The 24,320-nt window shown below is 38.7% G+C and overlaps 1 protein-coding gene across 3 annotated transcripts in view; it reads right to left on the reverse strand.

The window, feature by feature from the left end:
• whrna (whirlin a) overlaps nt 1-24,320 on the reverse strand; it is a 204,357-nt gene that overhangs the window by 103,784 nt on the left and 76,253 nt on the right. For all 3 annotated transcript variants that reach the window (XM_055019461.1, XM_055019462.1, XM_055019460.1), the window contains exons 2-3: nt 15,492-15,710; nt 7,170-7,295 (exon numbers count right to left, since the gene is read on the reverse strand). In XM_055019461.1, coding sequence (XP_054875436.1) covers nt 7,170-7,295; nt 15,492-15,710 — 345 coding nt within the window. The remainder of the gene's footprint in view (nt 1-7,169; nt 7,296-15,491; nt 15,711-24,320) is intronic.

The raw sequence follows: 24,320 nt of genomic DNA on the forward strand, positions 1-24,320 counted from the left end.
CATGTATGAATTACTCCAACATTACAACTTGCAATTTTGCAGTGTAGTTTTCCAGTGTTTAATGCATGAAGGGACTACTTTTATGGATAAAATAATGCAAATTTTATACAAAGAATGGAGTATTTAGGGGTTTAATTATGTCTGAAAGGGACTTCAATTACTTGTCAGTCCTATAAAACGCTAAAAAATAAATTATGCTGAAGAAGGCAGATGGTGGCATTTTAAAGAGCCTATATTATAGTTTTGGGGGGGGGGGTTCTCTTTCCTGTGATGTGTTGTTTAGCTGCTTTTGTGTGCAGGTCAAACTTACAAAGCATAAAGTCCCATAGAAAACACTGCTCTTTACCAGCCTCAAATGCCTTGTTTGATGTCCAGGCTTTTCCTGTTACTTACTGACATCATCATGTAACAAATCTGCACAGTGCCTGTCTAGCAGCTTCCTCGTATTTCACTATTATTTCCTCACTAGAGCTGCTTCTATCACTAAGTACATTACTATAAACAAAAATCTGGGATTACAAAACTCAAGTAATGTTGCTTTACTTTGTCAGGTGATCTGACCAATCACTGGGGTTTTTGAGAGTGGGTCCTTTAATACACATTAGCTAAAACAAAATGCTATGAAAGTTATGCTGCAGCAATGTATGAGAAAAATAATGTGTTTTTTGAACATTAAGGCAGCAAACACAGTCTAATAGAGCCAAAACACAAAATTATAAACCTGCAAATGTGCATAATGTGGGCTCTTTAAAGTTCCAAATGCGCTGAAATCAGAGTAAACCCTCACATTTAAGAAGCGAGAACTGTGGCTGTTTAGACTCTGTTTATAGCAATTCAAATGTCTTATTTTTGAATATTTAAAGTACATTTTGTCTGTAGATATGCAGGTCTTCATTAGCCTGATGGCTGCAGCTGTACCTAATTACGACAGTCCTTTCTAGCTGTGCCAAAAGTCTCCAAAAAAGAATTAATTAAAATCTAATTTGGCAAATTCAGGCTGTTTTTATTCACATGGTGCGACTTTTGATTGATTTTTAAATGTCTTTTTAACTTGGAAACAACCCGTGAGCAGCATTCAGAGATTCTTTTAGGGAAAGTAGATATGTTTTATTCATCTTTCCGAAGTCGAGCTGAGGAAGAGTCAGGTTGACATTAATAAACTTGTTAGAGAAAAGGGTCCCTACTGTAAAGAAGAGGTACAGTTCAGGGCAAACAGATGCGATAAATCACACAATTTGACGTCTTTTAAGGAGTCTAAACTGGGAGCAATTGAACCTTCAGTCTCTGGAGGCAACAAGAAGCTCATCAGTTAATGTTAACCAAGCTGCCATCTACCAGCACAAATACAGAAACACAGACAACAGGGGGAGAACACATCGATATTAGAGTCAGCATTTTTCCCGAGAACCTTCAGTGTACTGATTAACTATTGATCCATACAGCTCAGATCATGAGGATGTGAAATGTGTATTATTGTGAACTATTATCCAACAACAGCAGATGTTTAATTAGGCACTTTCAGGAGCAACAGCTAGATATTTCTTTATTCCTGAATGCCTGGATTCATATTAACTCTGCATATTCTGACGGACTTTGTTTGCAGTAAAATGTATTTTAATGATCTCAGCCAGAGACACCAGTGACTGTGCTGCGAGTAATTATTGTAAATCTATATTCCAGGTGCAGATGAGTCCCTGACCCATTTTAATGGCTAAACCCCATGATGAGTTGTTTTTTTCCACCTGTTCCCTTCCTTTCTGAGTGCAGCCTCAGTACAAACTGTATCTGTGGGAGGTTTCGCTGTGCTTTTTCCCCGTCTCTTACTGTTTCCTGACCTCCCCTTCAATTTGTCGAGACGCTGCCTGGCATTTTGGCCCTGCAGGTAAATCCAGGTGTCCGCCGGAGCATCACTCTAAATCAACAAAAGCCTGCACGCAACACACCCTGCTTTATTCAGATCTTTGTTTCTCACACAGAACCCCCGATTCAAGTGTAAATGTGCTGGCGTCAGAAGTGCCTCGTGTTTATTCGAGTGTTTCCAAATGAAGAAATTCTTCCCCAAACAGGAAGCCACAAAAACAAAGAAAAGTGGGTTAAATTGGGGCAAAAGAAGAAGCCGTCTAAGCTCGGAAAAAATCCGGTTTGACAGTTTGTGAAACACTCTCTTCAAATATGGACAAAAGAGCGCGGCACCAGAAGCAGCGTTAAGGACTTCTTACATATGAAAGAGCAGAGAAAGTCGAGAAAATGCACTCGTCAGAACAGACAAAGCCTTTTCTGCTCTTTGGTTTCTCTCTTTTGAGCAAAAATGCTGCTGGAAACACTCGACATCAGGAGCTGATTGCGTATGCCTGTGTGGGCTCTCTAATGGGCGTCTGAGTAATTGGCTGGTTGACTGGCTGATCACTAACAGGATGAGATGAAGGGCTCAGGGGAGGAGATGTCCGTCCTCGCTCTGCTTCCGTTGCCATGTCACTACGACAAACACAAATCTGAGAGTAAAGCTGAGCTCTCCGAGGACGAACGTTTGTCTTCTAAAACATCACAACATCTGTTTGTGCCCAGTTCACGTGTTGTACAGGAAACAATCCACTGTATGTAACTGAAAACAGCATCTATTAGTAATTATGATAATAAAAAATGAACAAAGATATTCTCATTTTTATGATGCCCTACAGCAACCACACACAGCTCCAGCTCATTGCTGATGTTTGAAATAATTTGTTTTTCCAACAATTATTTATTTCTGCAACACTGTTTGCTTTTCAGAACCCAAATCAACTTTTTTTTTAACATATGCAACTTTTTTATTTGCTCAAACTTTTAAGGCAATTAATTTTTAACAGCCCATATGGTGAAGAAGAAGAGGCAGCGGCAGTTTGAGTGAAAATACCTTAAAAAAAAAAAAAAAAAGTGACAGAAAAAGTGGTTTGTTGTGAAAAGCTTCCCATCTGTTGTCATGTCAATGCTACAGATTCGGTGAAGAAGCTCTTAAAAGGAAATGTCACCAGAGATGCCTGAATTCTTTACAGAGCAAACAGGAGATGTGAGAACCAAATCTGACTCTTCCAAGAATGTGTGCAGAGACATCAGTTAGAGATGAAACCACTGAGAGCAACAAGCACCTCTGTGGATGTTTGGAACTTTTTTTTTAGCCCGATTCAAACATCATCAGGCAAATAAACGGACATTATCTGTAGTTGTAATAGATATTAGCAATAATATATATGACTAGAGCAGAAGATGTGTTATAATCCAGGTCGGTTTTATACATTTGCTGATGCTGTGCTGAAAAAGTTGAACCTATCAATGGATACTAGCTTGAGATACTTTATTATTTGGTCCTAATTGTGGAAACCTGCTTCAGAAACATTAACACAACTAAAAGATGTATGTCTGAAATCTTGTCCGAATGTTTTATTTAAATTTTTCGTGTAGTTTTAATGGTGTTTCCTGACAAACGGGGAAAATAAATGTTCTGTATGACGTGTGGCCTTTATTCTATTGGATTGGTGTAGTTACAGTAATCAGTGAAAAACAGAAAATAAGCCAGTTTATGTAGGCAATGTGAATAAAGCATATGTGAAATCCACAAAACAAAGCTTTGGATCATGTGGATAAGTTGCAAAACATCTGATCTTTATCTGAATTTAACTGCCTGAGCTTCCACAAACTTCGACTAAAAGTAAAAACTAAACAGAAGTGAAAATATAATAAAATGTTTCCAGACAGGACTCAGACTCCAGCCTCTCAGGTGAGACACTGCTGACCTTTGCATCAATTCTACACCTCCGTCGTCCTAATGCAGTCATTTATTGTTCTGTGAGAGGAAACACTGAAGACCACCATTAAATTTGGTGACAGCATCATTAAACAGGGTGATATCAGCTGGTAGCGGCCATTTAATGGCTGACAACAACAAAAACAGGTGCACTTTTAATACAAGCACTATATAAAAATACATTTTTTAAGAGTATTTAAGAATTATTTAACAGATTTACTAGTTCTGTGAAATTACATATCTTGTGAAATCAAAGAATGAAGTATTACTTAACATATTAACCATAAAACACACTAAAATGGTAAATAACGTCCCCATCAACAATCGATATTCTTACAACATTTGACAATAAAATGAGAGTTTTATTATTATCTATTAATATTTCAGAAATGGTAAATTATTTTTTTAGCTGTTATTTTACAGGTTTTTCCTATTTTTTTTAATATTACAGATAATACTAATAATATATATTATAAATAAAATATAAAGTGTGACCATAAAGCTACTTAGTTTTACTGTATTTAAATAAGCTAAAAAATATCATTATTTTACAGATATTTGCAGTGATTTCCACACTTTCTACAGTTTTGCACAATTACAATATTGTATATTCAATAACGCACTGATTTCCATTGTATATTTACAGATGGTGTGGAATTAAATCTGTACCAGCAGTTCTATATCAGACCTCTGCATGAAAAATTGATGACTTCCTGCAAAGTTATCAAAAGTTATTACAAGCTGGTTGGCTGATAATATTTAGTGGTAAGTAAGGTTTTTTGGGGGTTACATGGAAGTTAATGGGTGGCTGCTATGATTATGTTAAGTGTTTGTGAAAGGATTGATAGATAGATATTTTAGTTTAAGTAGAAGTTCGCAGATGTTTGGCAGTTTTATTCCAGGAGGTTGATCTGGATTCTCTCAGCTGCTGTAGGTGGTTACTAAGAAGCAGCCACAGTGGGTAGTTGCTTGTGTTTTTGGATTGATTAGTGGAAAAAAACTGACCTTCACAATCACTTGTATGTGTAGATTCTCAGTCATCAAAGTCATGGTGACACTAAGAGCTTCAGTAAAAAAAAAACAAACAATTGATTCTTCAACACCTCAACAGATTGGCAGATTTAAAACCTGGCGTTCACTGGGAAGAAGGTCCAAGAAAAAAACAGAAGTAGTCACATGAATAAGAAACTTGGATAACACAAATTTGTAAAATTTGTAAAAAACAAATGAATCAACTGACACAAGAATGGCTGGAAGCACAATAAGATGAAATTAAAAACCTGAATTGCCCCGAAGATGAGAAGGAATGTAGATTGTTTTGCAGATTATTCCAGGTAAATGTTCTGTATTCTACACTGATATAAAGTTAACTGAAGGAGGAAATTGCATATAATATATTTGGTGGTTTCATGGAGCTTCAACTGCTTTTGCATTCATTTAAAGTAATATAATTCCGGTTTCTGTCTGGGTAGACTGAGACTTTATTTTGATGAAGTCAAACGCTGCATAAAGCAGTAAATTAAGCTTTTTGTTACTGGCAGAGCAGACGGTCTCACTGAGCCAGACAACAGCCTGCGACACAACACAAACTCTGAACCACAACCCACATTAGCTTCCTGCCAAGCCTCCGTCTTATCCAACTTAATGATACGAACGAACATCTTGTCCTGCACCTCGGCGTGTTGAACAAGTCTTCAAACAAAACACTCACCGCTATTAACATTAGTTTTCCTGCAGGACTGCAAATTAGCCGCTCAGCTGCGACACATTAAACAGCATGTGGAAGCACCTGCAAATACCACCTCAGTCTCTAGATGCTGCTGTGCTGCTTAATCTTAAACACAACCAACAACACACCTTGTAGCAACGACCTGCAGGTCACAGAGCAGATTTGTCTACTTTTTCTTTTGTTGTCAGCGGTGTAAAATCTGGCAGACCGGCAGTTTGTCAATCAAACACAAATACTGAACCGCCCCTCCAGCTGCTTGAAGCAAGCAAGATTTTTTTCTTGTCTATAGGTTACTTGAACGCATTTGGACCTTTTGAGCCTTGGCTGGTTTTGGGCTTTGGTCTCAGTTGTGATCAAAAGTTTACATTCTCTTCTACGTCATGGCAATCATGAGGTTCAGTGACTACTATAACTCTTAGTTTTTCTTCAATGGAATGATTGAAACACAAGCATCTTTGTCACAAAAAAAACCAAAACAATCGTGCATTTTAGTTATTTCACAGATTTTACAGGTCTTCTGGAAGTAGTTTGCTGCTGATCACATGGACAAAGAAAAGGACTTCTGGAGAAAAGTTCTGTGGTCAGACGTAACAAAAAATGAGCCACAATGACCAGAAAAAAAATGCTTGGAGGAGTAAAGGTGAGGGGTTTTAACTTCAAGAACACTAAATCTACTGTCAAGCATGGTGGTAGTAGTATCATGCTCTGAGGCTGGAGCTTTACACAAACTAAATAGATTAATGAAGAAGAAGGATTAGCTCAACATTTTTGAAGGAAACCTAAAATCTTCAGCCAGAAGGTTGGAACTTGGACACAGCTGGGTGTTTCAAAAAGACCCCAAACACACATAAGAAGTGGTAAAGAAATGGTTCATTCAGGCTAGAATGACGGTTTTTAGACTGGTCTCCCAAAAATCCTAACTTAAACCCAACAAGAACAAGTGGACTGTGATGAAGAAACAAGTCTGTGTCAGAAAGACAACAAATTTAGTTGAAATGTGCTAATTTTGTCAAGAGGAGGGTCAAAGATACAACCAGAAGCTTGTGGATGGAAGTCAAAAGTAAAATAGCCAAAGGACATTTAATTAAATATGAGAATTGCTGGAAGTATATTTTGATTCAGCAAATTTTGTCATATTTGCCAGAAGACCTACAATAAAGTTATGAAAGAATCAAAATACATGATTCTTTTCTATGTAAAGTTTTGTTTGTGTTCATTTTTATTTGCATTAATTTTTTTGTGTTATCCTTGAGCCAAAATAATGTAATGCAGCCGTTGAGAGAACAATGACATACTGTTTGTTCTCATTTAGTGCTTCATCTGCTCGCAAACAAAAGAGAGCCTGAACCGAATTTTGTTCTGTGCAAACCGCAACAAGCTGACAAATATATTAGCCTACATGTGTTGAGGCTTTATGTTTTTGTATAAAGATGTTAACATTCAACATGACTCTGCAAAAAACAAGCTTTTTGCAAACTTTTGCAAAAGTTACACAGCCCAAAGTAGTACGAATTTGCTAAGTATAGGAGAGTTATGTGCATTCTCCTGCAAACACATCAACAAAGAGTAAAGCATACCTAAACCGTTGTATAAAATGCCACAGAGGCCACTTGTGTGAGACAGTGAGTGAAAAAATAAAAAAAATAATAAAATCTCTACCTTAAGTCCTCCGCACTCTGCTGCTGATCCTTGGTCCACTCCAGTGATGTAAATACCCAAAGCGTACTCCGCTCCTCCTCGGATCATCAGACCCAGAGACCGGCCGTCATCCAAAACCAGGTTGACCTATTTAAGGCAGACAGAGAAGCAGATAAACGGCTGAGGATAAATATCTGAGATGGTACAAAGGGGATGCCTCTGAAATATCAATGTTTTAAAGGACATTTCTGAGTCCCAGCTGTTTTGCTTGATGGGCTGCTAGAGTCGCCTGTGGTGTCAGGCTGCTGTGAGGAAATGAAGATGTGAAATTCAGCGCATGGAGGAAAAGAAAAAGAGAGTTTCTGGAGCTACTTGAGCGCTGGTGAGTCAAGGTTAGATATATGGAGGCTGGATCTGTTTAAAATGGAAGAACTGGTTGATCAGTTTGTTCACAGTGTTAATTCCCCTGATAAGCAGCTTGAACAATACCTGACACAGTTTGAATTCAAATAAATCACCAACTGGAATTATCTTCTCTGCGGCACCAATAAATTAAATGTGCAGCGAATTACTGAAGCCTATGGAGTTTATATGACTAATCAAGGTTTTAAATTTAGTTTGTTTTAAAGGTAACTTATTGTTTTACTGTAGAATTAAATGAAACATTATCTTGTGCCGCCACCACCATGCTTCACATCATGATGCCACCACCATGCTTCACATCATGATGCCACCACCGTGCTATACATCATGATGCTGCCACCACCATGCTTCACATCATGATGCTGCCACCACCATGCTATACATCATGATGATGCTGCCACCACCATGCTTCACATCATGGTGCTGCCACCACCATGCTTCACATCATGGTGCTGCCACCACCATGCTTCACATCATGATGCTGCCACCACCGTGCTATACATCATGATGCTGCCACCACCATGCTTCACATCATGATGCTGCCACCACCATGCTATACATCATGATGATGCTGCCACCACCATGCTTCACATCATGGTGCTGCCACCACCATGCTTCACATCATGATGCTGCCACCACCATGCTTCACATCATGATGATGCTGCCACCACCATGCTTCACATCATGATGCTGCCACCACCATGCTATACATCATGATGCTGCCACCACCATGCTTCACATCATAATGATGCTGCCGCCACCATGCTTCACATCATGATGCTGCCACCACCGTGCTTCACATCATGATGATGCTGCCACCACCATGCTTCACATCATGATGCTGCCACCACTGTGCTTCACATCATGACGCTGCCACCACCATGCTTCACATCATGATGCTGCCACCACCGTGCTTCACATCATGATGCTGCCACCACCATGCTTCACATCATGATGATGCCACTGCCATGGTTAATATTGCATGCATGTTTAATATTCTATTAAGATAAGGCCAGAGGGAGTTTTATAATTAATCAGTTTTATTTGATAAAGTGAAGTCTAACCTGCCTGTGCATTTATTCAATTACCCTGCACGTTTATTCACTTAATTATAATTCTTTTCTAATTAATTCTATGGCATATTTTATCTTTTACATGTTATTTATAGTCAATCAGTTGCAATTATTCAGTATGCACTTTTCTCTACTTCTCTGTGTTGTTTGATTTACTTAATTTATATGTTTTCACGCTCATGCATTTTGAATTTTATCATTTATGTGTTTTATGTTTTGCCTTTAAAGCACTTTGAATAACTTCTGAGTGTAAAAACATGCTATAAAAATAAACTTGGAATTGCAACTCGAATGACCTGAAACCTATTTTCCCTTCTCAAAATGCTGCTTACAGACGATTCGGTTGAGGACATACCAGCCCAGCGAACTGCAGCTAAACAACCTCCAGTTAAAGGAAAAGAATGAACACAGCAGAGCTTAACTGGATCCAAGGAGGGTGCAGTAGTTTCTACCCAGCAGGGTTCATCTGAGAGGTTTCCCTCCTTCAGAACACACACAGCTTTGGGCTGAGTGTTAAATGTGCTTCTAAGGAGGGCAGGAAACCCCAAACACTTTCTTTTTCACACCAGTTTTTTAAAATACTATGATATATTTGAGACAGTGCTGCTCGCCTCAACAAGGACTTACTAATCCATTTATTATTTTTATTTACTAGTGAAAAGTTTACATGCAAACAACAAACTATAGACAATCAGGGTTCACTGACTGTTTTCTGCACTGATAAGATGTAAATATGATGCTTTCACATCACAGTAGAGCTGAACTGACACATCTCATCAAGAGTAGCCCAACAAAAAGCTGGACCTACACTCCCTTAAAATAATCTGAAGGCATCTTAATGTTCTGCTGAATAGTAACTTTTCATTAAAGTCACAACAGTAATCTTGCTAGGTCAGATGTAGTAGCATTTCTGTATGATTTTTCAACACAAGTTTGAACTGTATGTTATTTAGCGATATAGGGATGTTATGAACTGTCACAAACAAGGTCATAGTTTCTGAATCATGTGTTACACTGTGGTTGTTCTAACTCCACCACAGCTGTCAGTATTTTTATTTATATGTATTTATATGGACAGAATATTCCGGGTTTAAAATAATAGGCTATTAGTCATCCAGACAGTTTAATAAACTTGCTTTTATTTTAGATTTATACTTCAGTTTATGTACTGTCCAGTCTTGTAGGATCTTTGTGTCACTGTAGTGGGAATGTCTAAATGAGACCATGGGGAACATGAATCTGTCTGAATGACAGAATGCCTTCACTTTAACACACTGATAATGGTACCACTCAATGTCTGAAAAGGGCTTCTTCTCTGCACATAACTTCTCAAAATATAGTCCGGAAGCAAGAAAGAAAGATGAATGAATGAATGCTAATTAAAATAGTTACTAAAATCTAGCATAAAGATGGATGCAAGTGTGTCCTAAAGCTACAGATGTTTCTTATATTTATCATACATATTCTTAAATTGCATTACTTTCTGTAATTACTAAGATGAAGCTGAAATTCTACAGATAACATAAAATGACTGCTCCAGTAGTAGTAGTCGAGCAGCTTTAGTTATTAACCGCCCTGCTGCCTTGATCTATGAGCGACTTTGAAACACTCGGGTGGATCTCGTTGCAGTGTGTGCTAGCAGCGATGCGGTTTGATGAAGGGTTCATTTGTCTGATAAAAGTGCTTTATTGTAACCCAGCGGCAGAGATTCTGGGAGGTTTAATCTGCTCTCTTCTCCGGGTCGACTCATCAAGGGCGTCTCTTTACTCCTCAGCTATTTGCTTTGGCCCGGGAGCCTTCAGTTCCCTTAACAAAGCCAATCTTTTAATGTCAGAGTTGCATTTTTCATGGGTTTAAACAATGCTGTTTCTGATTTTTTTAACCATTTACAGAAGGTCTTCAACATATAAAAGGTTGCATAATTAGTCAAAAGAAACTTTGCAGAGTTATGTGACGATCAGCGTTGGTCTGTTGTCTGTCTGTTTGCAACACTACTCAAAAACAGACTAAGGGATTTGGATGAAATTTTCAGGGAAGGTCAGAAATGACAAGGACCAAGTGATTAGATTTTGGCAGTGATGCGGCTTTTAGTCTGGATCCACGGATTTGTAAAAGATTTCTGTATCATTGTGAGATAGCAGCATGACGTCACTGTAACTATGGCAACAAGTGAACACTACGTCCGTGGATCCAGACTATAAGCCGCATCACTGCCAAAATCTAGTAACTTGGTCCTTGTGTCATTTCTGACCTTTGAGTAATATTGAGAATGGACAGACAGACAAACAGACAAATGTACACCGATGGTCACATAACTCCACCGTTCCTTGGCAGAGTAATAAGCAAATGCTGCATTTCTAAAGAAAATATGCTGCATTTCTGACAATGCCATATGGGGGAATGAACAACCTTGGCGGAGTACTGCACTCTCTGAGTGCTTTTCTATTTTTTTTCTATTTTCCAGTTTTCTAACACTCTACATGGCAGCGCTAAACAAGTCATGTAAATGCATCACCAAGGATAGATAAAAATGTTGTGCTTAATCTATCTTTCACTAAAATTTTTACATTTAAACAGCAAAAAAGACCACATTAAATCCCACAGTATGCACAGGTAGAAGTTCTTAGCTGCACCAAACTTTAAATCACACTTTCCCTCCATCACAATAAGGCCCTTGATTGCTTGGTTTGATCCTAATGCAGCTGTCTCTTGCCAAGATTGGAAAAAGAGCAGGGGGGATCAGTTGCACCCTGACAGCTACAAGATGGCACATATGCAAATATCTCTATGAAACAATGTCAGTTTCATCCCTCTCATAAACCCGCTGGCACAGATTTGGCATCTGGCTCAGAAGTCTTACTTTCATTTGCTGCATATTGTGCTGCCGTCCGTCATTTTTTTAATAAGAATTGTCGGCCGACTGGAGGTGAGCCAGCCACCTCGGCTCGCCTTCAGGAGGCATTCATGTTCTCTGTGACATTTATGCCGGACATAGGGAATAGTTTTAATTACCATCCTACTTTTTATTGGCGCCACATCGCAGCTCTTAAGGCTTGGAGTGTTTTCTGGCATCAGTTGTTATCATGGAATCAGTATGCTCGTTGTCCCTAATAGGAGTCCCAGTGGTCTAGTGTCTCTCTTTTATAAGCAATGAGATCTGAGGCGCCGTTCGTGGAGTCTTTTGTCTGGGAGCCCATTTGATCACAGGACGGACTTGTGAATTGCATTGTACGTGTTATAGTGAAGGAAATTAGTAGTGTGTCTGTAAAAAGCTTGATGTCATGATAAGACCGGAGTCAGCGCTTGTATCATGGTAAACAGCTACCACATAATGAAGAGGTAAGTGCGGTAGTAACATTCAAACACCAAGAGGTTTGCGATTGTGATAACATTATTACATCATGCGCTTGCTTGTTAGAAAATAAAGCACAATTGGAATTTGACGACGCAGTGAAAGGCAACCAAAACACCAGTTACAGTGCATATAGAAAGTATTCCCCCCTCCACTTGCAAGTTTACAAGTACCCTTTTATTGCTTTTCAAAAATAAATCTTGGGGAATATAATTGGGTTATTTTCTGGCAAGAATTTACAAAAACATACTCTTTGCTGTCAAAGTGAAAAAAGACTTCAACAAAGTATTGAGTTAAAAAAAATAAAACAAAGTAAATGTGACGCATTTTTGGCCACAGTTCAGCATTGGTTTGTGGGAAGAAGTCTCAATCAGCTTTGAACATTTGGACACAGTAATTTTGCCCCATTTTTCTTTACAAAGCTGTCAAGTTTCACAGGGATTGTGAGTGAACAACTCTTTTCAAGTCCAGAAACAAATTCTCAGTTGGATTGACCTCTGAGCTCTGACTTTGGCGACTCCAGAACATTCACCTTGTTCTTTTTAAATCATTTCTGTGTAGTTTTGGACGTATGCTTCGAGTTATTCTCTTGCTGGAAACCAAATCTCCTCCCTAGTCACGGGTTTCTTACAGACTGCATCAATTTGTCCTCCAGGATTTCCCTATATGTTGTTGCATTCATATTACCTTCTAATTTTACAAGCCTTCCAAGCAGAGAAGCATCTCTACATGTCCTGATGCTGCCACCACCATGCTTCACATCATGATGCTGCCACCACCATGCCTTACAGTGGGGTTGGTGTGTTTGTAATGACGTATTTGGCTAAACATAACGTCTAGTCTGAAGGCCAAAAAGATCAATTTTGTTCTCATCAGACCAAAGAAATCTCCTTCCAGTTGACTTCATGGTCTCCCACATGCCTTCTGACAAACTCCTGACAAGATTCTTTCAACATTTCCACTCTCCAATAGTTAGATTTACATATGTGCTATATTCCATCCATTTCTTAATAATGGATTTAACTGTACTCCAAGGAATATTCAGTGACTTGAAAGTTTTCTTGTATTCATCTCCTGACTGATGTTTTCAATAATCTTTTCATGAAGTTGCTTGCAGTTTTCTTCACTGTACTCAGATGATCACGATTACTGTAAGTGTGTGACTTCTACTTCTTGCACCTGTGCTGAATTAGGTGAGTCATTTTAAAGGCTGGCGAAAACTTCTGCAATCACTTCTATTATATTTTATATTTTTAAATAATTAACAATATTTTATAGAAATCTGTTTTCACTTTGACGTGAAAGAATCATTTTTGAAATTTCTTGTCCAAAAAAAACAAATTAAATTGATGATTCAATGTCAAACAGCAATAAAAGGGGAAAACTTCTAAAGTGGGGTGAATACTTTTTACAGGCACAGTAAAATATCAACTGAATTCTTGCATAAAAAGTGAAAGTAGGTGATTAAAATGTGCACTAAAGGACTGCCTGAAGTTATCTCTGACAGGATGTAACCTTTTATAAGCAGCAGTGTGGCGTGTGAAGGTGGAACAATTGGTCTTAATGAAGAGTTCCTCCACTTATGGTTGGATATGAAAATGCATGAACACACTGTGAAGCAATAATTCACTTCTGCTTTTTTAAGGCTTTTTTCCCCACATCCTTCACTGCGTTGTATTGATATATTAATTTTTATTTAACAATTAACAAAAGACATACTTTCAACTATTATTCCATTACTTTTACAGATGTTTTTGGAGTTTTGCTGTGGTAATAAATAATCATTTTGATATTGTGACAGTACTAAAGTAGAGCAAAGTTTATTATTCATCCCTCCAGCAGAGCCAAAGTACTGTTAGAAGTGATTTCAATACTAAATGGACTTAAAATAATGACATATTTTCTCCTGTCATGTGCAGAAACACACCAGACAAGCAGCTTTAAATCGCTGACTTACAGATGACACACATACATTATTCAAATACTGGAAATAGACCTTAACATCTAAAGCAAAGTAGCTAAAACAAACTATCTACTAGAGACTGGATTAATATTTCCTGAACGTTATCGTCCTATACAGGCCGTATTAATGGAGCTGACGCAGTTAAGATTAATGTGCGGCTATCACCAGCTGAAAAATTGAAAGTTCTGATGTAATAAATCTTTTAAACAGCTCTGACAGCTCCTTTCCTGCAGGTCATGAGGTGATGACAGGGTGAGCTTTTTGGTAGCAAAACCCCCGTTACTGTTCAAGGTTTTGATTTTGTTTTTACAGTAATCATCATCGTTTGCTCATTACTGAAACTTATTATTTATATATATATATATATATATATATATATATATATATATATATATATATATATATATATATATATATATATATATATATATATATATATATATATATATATTTCACTCTGCCAGAGGTCAGAAGGTTGAAACTAGATGATAAAACAGTTTGCTGACTATACATACAGTTAAAATTCTGGAAATGTGCCATCTTAGATATACACAGTGTGGCTTTGATGGATAGTTTAGAACAGGGGAGTCAAATATGTGGCTCGCGGACCAAAACCAGCCCGCCGGAGGGTCCAATCCAAGCCTATGACAAGTTGTTTTGATCATAAAGTAAAATATTATATTCTTCATTGTTCTTTTGTGCCTCATTTTTGTAATATTTTGTCTGTTTTTGTTGTTTTTTTTTGTCCGATTTTTTTGCACTAAAACAAAGGAAGAATTTGGAGTTGTGGTTATTTATAGGTTATGATATGATTTTACCGGTCCAGCCGACTGAATGTGGTCCCTGAACTAAGATGAGTTTGACACTCCTGGTTTAGAAGAAATCTAATGCAACCACAGCAACCATCATGTCTTTTTAGATTAAAAAATACAGTTGTTTGATGTGTTTGTTCAGTCAGCTGATGGAATAGTTAATATTCACTATTCATGTCTGACTGAAACAAAAGTTACCTTCATGTTTATACAATTAAACATTAGTCAACAATGTTGCTCAGGAGGAGCAACAGAATGAAGAGTGTAGATCGGAGTCCAAAGACTCAGAACTGTAAAAAGGATCTTTGCTCCTCCAAACTCTTCGCTGTGAATAGAAGACTCCCGTCTCAGCGTTAAGGTCGTCTCACAGCGTGACGCCTGTTTCTGAAGCAACGTTTTAGTCGACACCAGTGGAGGATCTGACTTCTTTTTAGGATATGTGTTACAGTGTTTATGATCTATGGATCAAACATTTTAAGATTTAGTTGCTTACTTTAGCTCAGCTTAATCTGTCCATAAATAAATATTTGATTTTATTTGAATTTTTTTCATCATTACTTTCAGAGTTTTGAGGAAATTGTAGCAATTATCAGTTGCAAGTGCAAGATAGTAACTTTTTTGGAACATTCAACCTATCAGAAGGGCATAATGTATGCACTATGAGGTAAAATGTGTAAACGCTGCTCTGTTGTTGCAGTGTTTTGCAGGTAATGCTGGTACCTTTTTCTCGTCTCCCTCCTGCAGTAGCTGCATATTGCTGCGTCGCTGGCTCTCAGTTCGTCTCAGGGTGGCACTCCGATGCTCCGGCAGGTCCGGAGGAGGCGACACGCTCCGGCCCTGAGGGTCGACCCAGGTATAAACATGGTTGGTGACGTAGCCGCCGGGAATCCGCCCAACTGAACGGACCTGGAGGCAAAGCTTTTTACTGCCCTTCAGCACCTGGGGAGAAGAGAAGAAAGAATACGGGTCTTATTTAAAAAAAAAAAAAAAAAAACTCAAAAATACGTGTTTCCCAGGACATGCATGAGTGTAAGTTGTCAGTTGGTTTAATTTGACTGGATAAAGCCATGAACACAAATGCACCGTGAGGTGTTAGCAGGAAACACTGAAGCATGACACAACTAGTGACGATTATCAGCCTGACTGATTATCATGGCCAATATTTGGCATTTTTCAGACTGTCTGTACTTTTATTGACAAATTAAATGCTTTACTTCAGGTCTGATGCAGTCTCCTCTCTCTAACTGTTGTCAATCTGTTGTCTTTAAAGCAGAAACTGCAAAAATTGAACAAGTCGTTGCCACAAAAAAGTAAATTAGCTCCTTTCACAGTGGGTAATGCTATGCTAATGGCTCGTGGCTAAGTTAAAAGGCAGACAGATTAACCCGAAGCAGAGTCTGGAAAACAATAATTAGTACAATCAGCTTTAGGATCTGAACTTTAGGGGGCAATAAAAGAGATAAAACCGAAAGATTAAGAAAACAGAGAAGAACAGAAGGAGACAAACTGATCAATCTCAGTCGATCAAACATAAACAGAGGAGAAATGTAATCACTCTTATTTCTACTGTACATATTCCGTTATAGTCACCCTTATTAATGAAGGAACCAAGTTATGAATGACGGGTTGTCTGCTATCACATGCTGTTAAAACATCACATTGATTGTATATCGGTCCCAAATATTGGATATCCTTGATTACGGATAAGTGGCATCGGTATCGGCTCAAAAATCCCACCATCGGTCAATCCCTAGATGCGACATATAAAAGAGGCTGAAAACAATATTTAAAGATCACAGAGAAGAGTAACCAATTCTTGCAGCGTTTCACCAGAATCCAAAAAACACCCCAAATTACCAAACTCCCACACAAACACACTCGCACAATTTCTGAGGCATTTCTAGTGAAAATTGCTGCCGGCTGTGCCTCATTGCCTCCTGATAGCCTGCTGTATGTGCAATCCTCCTGCAGATCAATGCATTCCCATGAGCCCGGTGGCCTGGAGGAATCAAAGTGAATGGGGTTGAGGCTCTTGATGATCAAACAATCCTTGTGAACCAGCAACACAAACAGGACTCTCCGGCTTTCTTCAACACTACTAGTTTTCCAGGTTTGTCAGCCTGAGTATAGACGTAGAATCTCCGAGGTTGTGCAGAAATGTCATCCAAACTTGAGCGAAAATTTCTAGGATTATAAATACAAACACAGTATCCCTCTAGTCTCTCCTTCAGTGTCTCTCCCGGCAGTCTTTCTTCTTCCTACAGTTAGTGCAAGAATCTGCTAAACGTTCCTGCTGAGCTGCCTATTAACATACAGTACGCTGGAAGCAGCAACTCAAATTATTACTTGTCGGAGCGCTGTGGATTGCAGCGGAGGCCAATCTCATCGAGCACAACGATTTCGTCGAATCAATTTCACAATCTTGATTTGTGCCGAGAGATAATAACTTCAATTCAGAAACTCAGACAGCACCAAAGATCCCTGATTGTACCAAAGACGCCTTTCATCAGTTTCTGCCTCGTCCAACGCCTCGTCTCTTTGTGGTCAATGTAAAAGTTTAGATAAAAACTATGCAGCGGATAAGTTCGGCAGCACAAGAGCAATTGCACTGCGAGTGGCCTTTACTCACACAGGGAGGGAAGATAAAGCGAGAAGCAAAAGGACACAAAAAAATTTCCAGATAAAAAGCGAACAAAAGAGCATGAGGGTACAATGGAAAATCGGCGGAAAATGTTCAAATTTTGAGTGTGGATGACATCTCCATGATTAATGAACAATGTAAATCACCAGTATAAGATTTGTGTCACATCACCCAACCAGAGAGTCGAAAAATACAACAAGGAGAGCACAATATGCAGGTTTGTTTATGCTGCAAAACAGGAAACTGGACTGACAGTCTGACTGGTGTCCATCAACTTTTATCCATACGAAGCAGCAAAGTAGATGTTTTTAAGCACTATATTTCCCCACATCATGACGCTGCCACCACCATGCTTCACATCATGATGCTGCCACCACCATGCTTCACATCATGATGCTGCCACCTCCATGCTTCACATCATGATGCTGCCACCACCATGCTTCACATCATGATGCTGCCACCACCATGCTTCACATCATGATGCTGCCACCACCATGCCTCACAGTAGGGAAGGTGTGTTTGTGATGATGTGCACTGTTGCCAAACACAGCTCTGATGGTCAAAAAGCTACATTTTGTTATCATCAGACCAAAGAACCTTCTTCCACTGCACTTTAGAGTCTCCCACATGATTTCTAACAAACTTCAGTCTACATTTTTTTCAACAGTGGTTTTCTCTTTTCCACTCTCCAATAAAGCTTTGACTGGTGAAGAACAGCCAACAGTTGTTGCATGAACAGTCTCTCAGAACTCAGCCACTGAAGCTTCTAGCTCCTTCAGAGAGTCATAGATATCTTGGTGGCCTCGGTCTCTTTCTCATAGTTTATGAGGACGATATGATGTAGTTAGATTTACACTTGTGCGATATTCTGCTAATTTGTTAATGATGGATTTAACTGTACTCCAAGGAATATTCAGTGACTTGAAAATTTCCTTGTTTTCATCTGCTGTGTCCAAATTTTGAGTGTGGATGACATCTCCATGATTTTTGAACAATGCAAATCACCAGCATATGATTTGTGTCACAACATCCCACCAGGGAGTCGAAAAATACAACCAGGATGGCACAATATGCAGGTTTGTTTATGCCGCAAAACAGGAAACTGGGCTTGAAAAAAACAGCAACTTTAAGCAAAAATGTGGAAAGTTCAGGCAAAAAATTAAACCTGTTAAAAGTTGACAGTTTTATTGATGACTATCAACTTTTATCAATACAAAGCAGTAAATTTTTTTTAGTGTTATAACTGCAAGAATGATGCAATGTGAAGGATGTAGGACATTGTACACTGTTATTATGGAACTGGGGCAAGGCTATAATTAAGTTGGGATTAGTTGTTTTAGAGGAGAATAGATAGCGGTGCAGAAGAACCTTTCGAAAATACAGTCTGAAGCAGGTATTTAACTCAAATTACTGAGGTGACGTTTTATGTGTTGATTATTTGCTCCGAGCTCACCGGCTTCTCTTTCAGACGATTTGCCAACCGGCGAGCAACACTTTGATTTATAGCTCCAAACACGTTCCATCGAGGCATGTGCTGGTCTGAGAAACTTAACTGCATGTAAAGGAAATGGAGAAAGAAGGCAAAATGAGCAGTGTTTAGATGCAATAAGAAGCCGGAGAGCAGGGGGAGTCAAAGATGGAGGGTAATGGAGGCAGCCGAGGGAAGGCAGTGGGTTTTATAGGCTGCTGCATCCTGTGAATCAGAAACAGTGGTAATCAACGAAGCAGCTGTGGTACAGTGGTCCTAATGCCTCATCCCCGGAGGAAAGTGCTGATGAAGCTCACCATCGCCGCCGCTCAGGCAGGACAAACAGCGCTGGGAAGTAATGGAATATACGGCAGGGTGTAATCAGAAATGGCAACGGCAGGTAAACGGCTCCGAGACGACGCCACGGGAGAAACAAGGCAGTCTCAGGAGGGTCCAGGTAATCCATTTCATACCTCAGAGCTGACTGCACAGAGACCACCCAGGTCCATCACTCAGAAATACACAGTCATGGTCTGTAGCAGGTTTAAAGGTACCTGGTGTCGGGAAAATTACCCAGGAAGAAAGTACTCATGAGCCCCGGGGGACTAAACTATGAAGCCTGGTGATATAAAGACTGTATTAAATGGGCCCAGTGGTACTGCAAAGTATTTTCAACAGGAATAGCTAAAGCTCCAAAATTAATAGAAAATCAATAAGGGACATCATACGCATGTGTGATGCAAATGTATAACTATTTGAATGGTGTCAAAAAGTCCACCGAAATCAAATAAAGTTGGGAATTTACACATTTTAAAGTTTGAATTCATTTTTTACCAATCCTAGCTCATCTGTGGTGCACCAACAGTTAAAGCATACAGACAGAAATGCGTAAATAATACAAATATAACTGAAAAATGATAAATCAGTCAGTAAATCTGGGGAAAGTGGACATCAGCGCTGGTAGTTATTGATAAGGAGCAGCTGGATGCTAATCTACAAAAAAAAAGTCTGTCTGATTCCTGGTTCTAGGAAACACTGACTTTTTTCATCTTCATTTAAAACAAACAGTTTAACATACAAGTTCCACCTGTGAACATCAAAATTTGTGAAGTACATGAGCCAAATGCTAAAAAGGAAAATCTGGTAAAACAAACACTAATAATGTGGTGGAAACTTACAGCTAGGTTCTAACCCTAAATAATAGAACAAATACACTGCTGGGTTGTCATTAAATGTAATATTGTTTAAAATATAGAGAACATAAGTGCATCTCTACGAAGAGGAGGAATTACAGCTTATATACCCTACCGTTCAAAAGTTTGGGCTCACCCAGACAACTTCATGTTTTCCATGAAAACTCCCACTTTTATCCATGTTCTAACATAACTGCACAAGGGTTTTCTAATCATCAATTAGCCTTTCAACACCATTAGCTAACACAATGTAGCATTAGAACACAGGAGTGATGGTTACTGGAAATGTTCCTCTGTACCTCTATGGAGATATTCCATTAAAAATCAGCTGTTTCCAGCTAGAATAGTCATTTACCACATTAACTATGTCTAGACTGGATTGCTGACTAATTTAAAGTTATTTTCATTGAAAAGAAACTGCATTTCTTTCAAAAATGAGGACATTTCTAAATGATCCCAAACTTTTGAACAGTAGTGTACATCATGACAGTGAATCCAAACTCTTTTCCTTTTGGTTCGATGGCAACTTTCAACCTGGTTGTACAGTTTTCCTGACTATGTAAGCCTCCAACTCCTACATTCTTGAAACAGAACCTCTTCCTGGGGATAAGACGTCTTGTTAAAATAACCTGCGGCCTCAGTTACACTCCATAAATTGACTAAGGAGCTTCTTTAGACTGAAACCTTATCTTTAAATCCTGTTGTACTGTGATGCTCAGAAAATGACTCATACAACCCAGAAGAAACTGATCATTAATAAAGGACTGATAAATAAACAAATAAATGACAACCTAAAAGCTCAAAATTGGTTTGACTTTCGTATAAGTATGGAAATATTTTGCCTAAAGAAAGGATGACATTGACCAAAAATTGAGACTTTGTCTGCAGTGTCTTTTGGCAATAGTTTCCCCCACACAAAGCAACAAAGCTAATTTGCTTTAGCATTTAAATCAGCAGAACAAAGCTTACTGTAAACTTGCAAAGATGTGATAAACACACAATTTAGTCATTTGACAAGTGGTGCCATTATGCACCTATTTATCTCAAGATACCACCTAGAGCTGTATGAAAAATACAAGACATGAAACAAAGCTGTCATGAGTGGAATATTACACACCTACTAACAGCTGCACATAAATCTGACTGTCCAATCAATCAAAAACAAGAAAAAACTGAAAATCCACTGTTTGGCAGCCCTTCCTCTCTGCAGTAAAACCACCAAGCCAATTACTATTTAGAAAATATTTCATGTTTAAAATGAATTTAATGAAAGTAAAGAAGCTTTGTACTGACTGGAAGTGAGTTATTAATATCTGACAACAAGAATAACTACTGCACTTCTTTCAAATAAGAAAATGAGGTAATGGTACAGAAACGGTTTTCTTCCTTTAACTAAAAGATTGAAATCAAACAAACTCACTAACTGTGTCTTAAAAGTCACCGAACCACGCGACAAAACTGCTCGGATGGCAACTCTGAGCTCCAAATGGAATTAAACTCCCACTTGCTCGTCCTTTTTCAAGAACACAAAGTCTCTGCTTTCATGAGAGTTCAGATGAGGTTTGGGTTTGGACAGGCGGATTTATGAGAGTAAAAGAAAATGCTCTGCTTGTCTTCTGTTGCTTCTGTTAAAAGCATTTCTTCTTCGCCGCTGGCAGATGATTTGGCTACGGAGCTGAAACCACTCACTGTTAATTGCTGCTGCTAATTTCACGCGCTTGATAAGCTGTCATGGGCGCACACACACGACTCAGATGCATCAAAGTGTGCAGTCTGAAAGCACAAACAAATGCATGAAAGCAACACGCACAGAACAAGTACAATCAACCGACACAGCAGACAGGTAAATTACCTTTCACCTTGTTTATTTACTGTTGTCAGAAAACACCTGTCACCTACAGGAAATGTGTAGCACACTTTAAAAAACACATCTACTGACATGAATCCACCTCCGCACCACGACTACAAACACATGAGGCTTAAAGTGTATTTTTAAAGTTCATTCGTTCATTTATAGGGTCATTCCAGAATTGGAGGACATTTGAGCTTCAAAGTTTTTGAAAATTAAACCTACTTTTTTACAATTTTCTGTAAAATATTCATCAATAAAATAATAAATTATCAAAGGCTTGATTGGCTCAGCTTACATATCAATGGTACCATTTTTATTCCATGTTTTCTGTGTTGTTTGCTAACCTTACTCTAATCACAGTAACAGGGCTGCTAATCCATGCTAATGTTAGCTTTTTCTCAGGAGTAGAAGCTAAATATTTAGCTAGCTGTTACTGCTGACCAAGAGGACAAACTGACTGATGGAAAACAGTAAAAATAATTTGTCTTATCCTGATAATATGAGGTAGAGTGAGATATTCAATCAAGGCTGACAATGTTATGAAAATATGAAGAAAAGCATTCACAGCGCAGTACTCCGCCAAGGCCGCTCAGTCGTTGCATGATTTCCAACGGATAAGTCGGCAGTGGTGGATTTGTAGTAGGATCACAATCGTGATCGTCAGCAGGCAGCTGGCGTAGTGTTCACTTGTTGTCATAGTTACAGTGACGCTGTGCTGCTATCTCGCAATGATACAGAAATCTTTAACAAATCTGTGGATCCAGACTATAAGCCGCATCACTGCCAAAATCTAATTACTTGGTCCTTGTGCCATTTCTGACTATCCTTGAAAATTTCATACAAATCCGTTCGTCTGGTTTCGAGTAATGTTGCTAACAAACAGACAGACAAACATATGCCGACTGTCACATAACTCCACCACGTTCCTTGGTGGAGTAAAAACAGAAAATAGGACATAGCTTTGCTCTACCCATTCTTTAGGAAAACTGTTTGATGATGTTAATTCCAGTGTTCATTCGCTGTTTTCTTCTTCTTCTACCAGCTAAAAAGGTTATGCTATATAGTTAATGAGATCTTCTACGTGTCCAGACTTTCTTTGTGTCACTTGGTACAACAGACCGAGTGACAGAATCTTGCTGGTGCAAAGTACAAAACAGAAGGACAACAACCAAATTAAGAGAGTAATTCTGTCCTCACATTAGCTTAGAAAGGGTTGGGAGATTAAAATGACTGATTACTCTTCGCTGGCTCTGCTGCATCGTGGGATCGTAGAGTGTTTGTTCAGTGGCTGCAGTGAGTTGGAGCAAAACGGGAATGCTGTTTGTTTGATGGCTTGTTGGAAACCGGCGTATGGCCAGGAGGAAAGCGGATCTGTCAGCAGCGCAAATGGATCATAACCGTCGATGCTGTGCAGCGTTAGCACAATTTTCAAAGTCCGATCCATCTATCAGCTGCATGTGTTTGTGCCTTTGGGAAAACGGCAGTGGGGCCCGTCGATGAAGCGTTTCCTCGCCGCTGAGCAGCAGCAGAAGAATAAACGCAGGGATCGCATGCGCTTATTTCTGCATTGGCTGAGTTTGCATGCACTACTCTGACAGGTAAACCAACGACATGCCAGTTTTACAACACATTGAAGTCAGTATACGGTGCAACAGCAATATTCTATTCCCAACGCAGGACTGACATTATTGCCGGTGGTGTTTTTTTTGACAATGCAGCAGATCAGCAGTCAAATCAAAGAAACCCAACTACATCTACTTGGAGAAAAGCCCACAAAGTAAGCTTTAGGTAAACACGGTAGTAGAGGATGAGCAAGGAAAAGAGCTGATGTCAGACTAAAAGACAAATACTGAACATGAGGGCCTTATTTAATTTAGTTCCAACTATTCCAGTCACTTTTTGTCCAATAAAATTGGAGGAATATGTATAAAAAGGACAATAATTCCTTCCCTGTTCATCTGAGGTTGACACAAAGACCCTCAAATTAAGTGGACATTCTGGTATTTGTCAAACTGGGAGTCGTTATCTCATATTTTTGTCATGTAGGGAGAAAATTTCATTCAGATTGCAAGAAAAGGTAGAAAAAGTGGCCACAATCTGATTATTTTTTACTCAAATCTGTTTTTTTTTCTAATAATATGAACAACACAAACCATATGATATCTAATCTGTTCCATTCGGACTTGATCCACTTCTATATGTAGTCCTAAATAAGATTTTCAATGCTCAGTCTAAACAGTTACATGTTTTACTATGCATAAGTTTAATTCTTGATCTAAATTAAACAGAAGACTTATAGAAAATTTCACATCCTGTACACTGGTCTGGAAAAAGAAAAATCGCTCGAGACTAAAACTTTTATTTGTACCAGGCTACAAACATGTTTATTTGTGCT

The sequence above is a fragment of the Amphiprion ocellaris genome, chromosome 17 (genome assembly GCF_022539595.1).
Source record: "Amphiprion ocellaris isolate individual 3 ecotype Okinawa chromosome 17, ASM2253959v1, whole genome shotgun sequence".
Classification (NCBI taxonomy): domain Eukaryota; kingdom Metazoa; phylum Chordata; class Actinopteri; family Pomacentridae; genus Amphiprion; species Amphiprion ocellaris.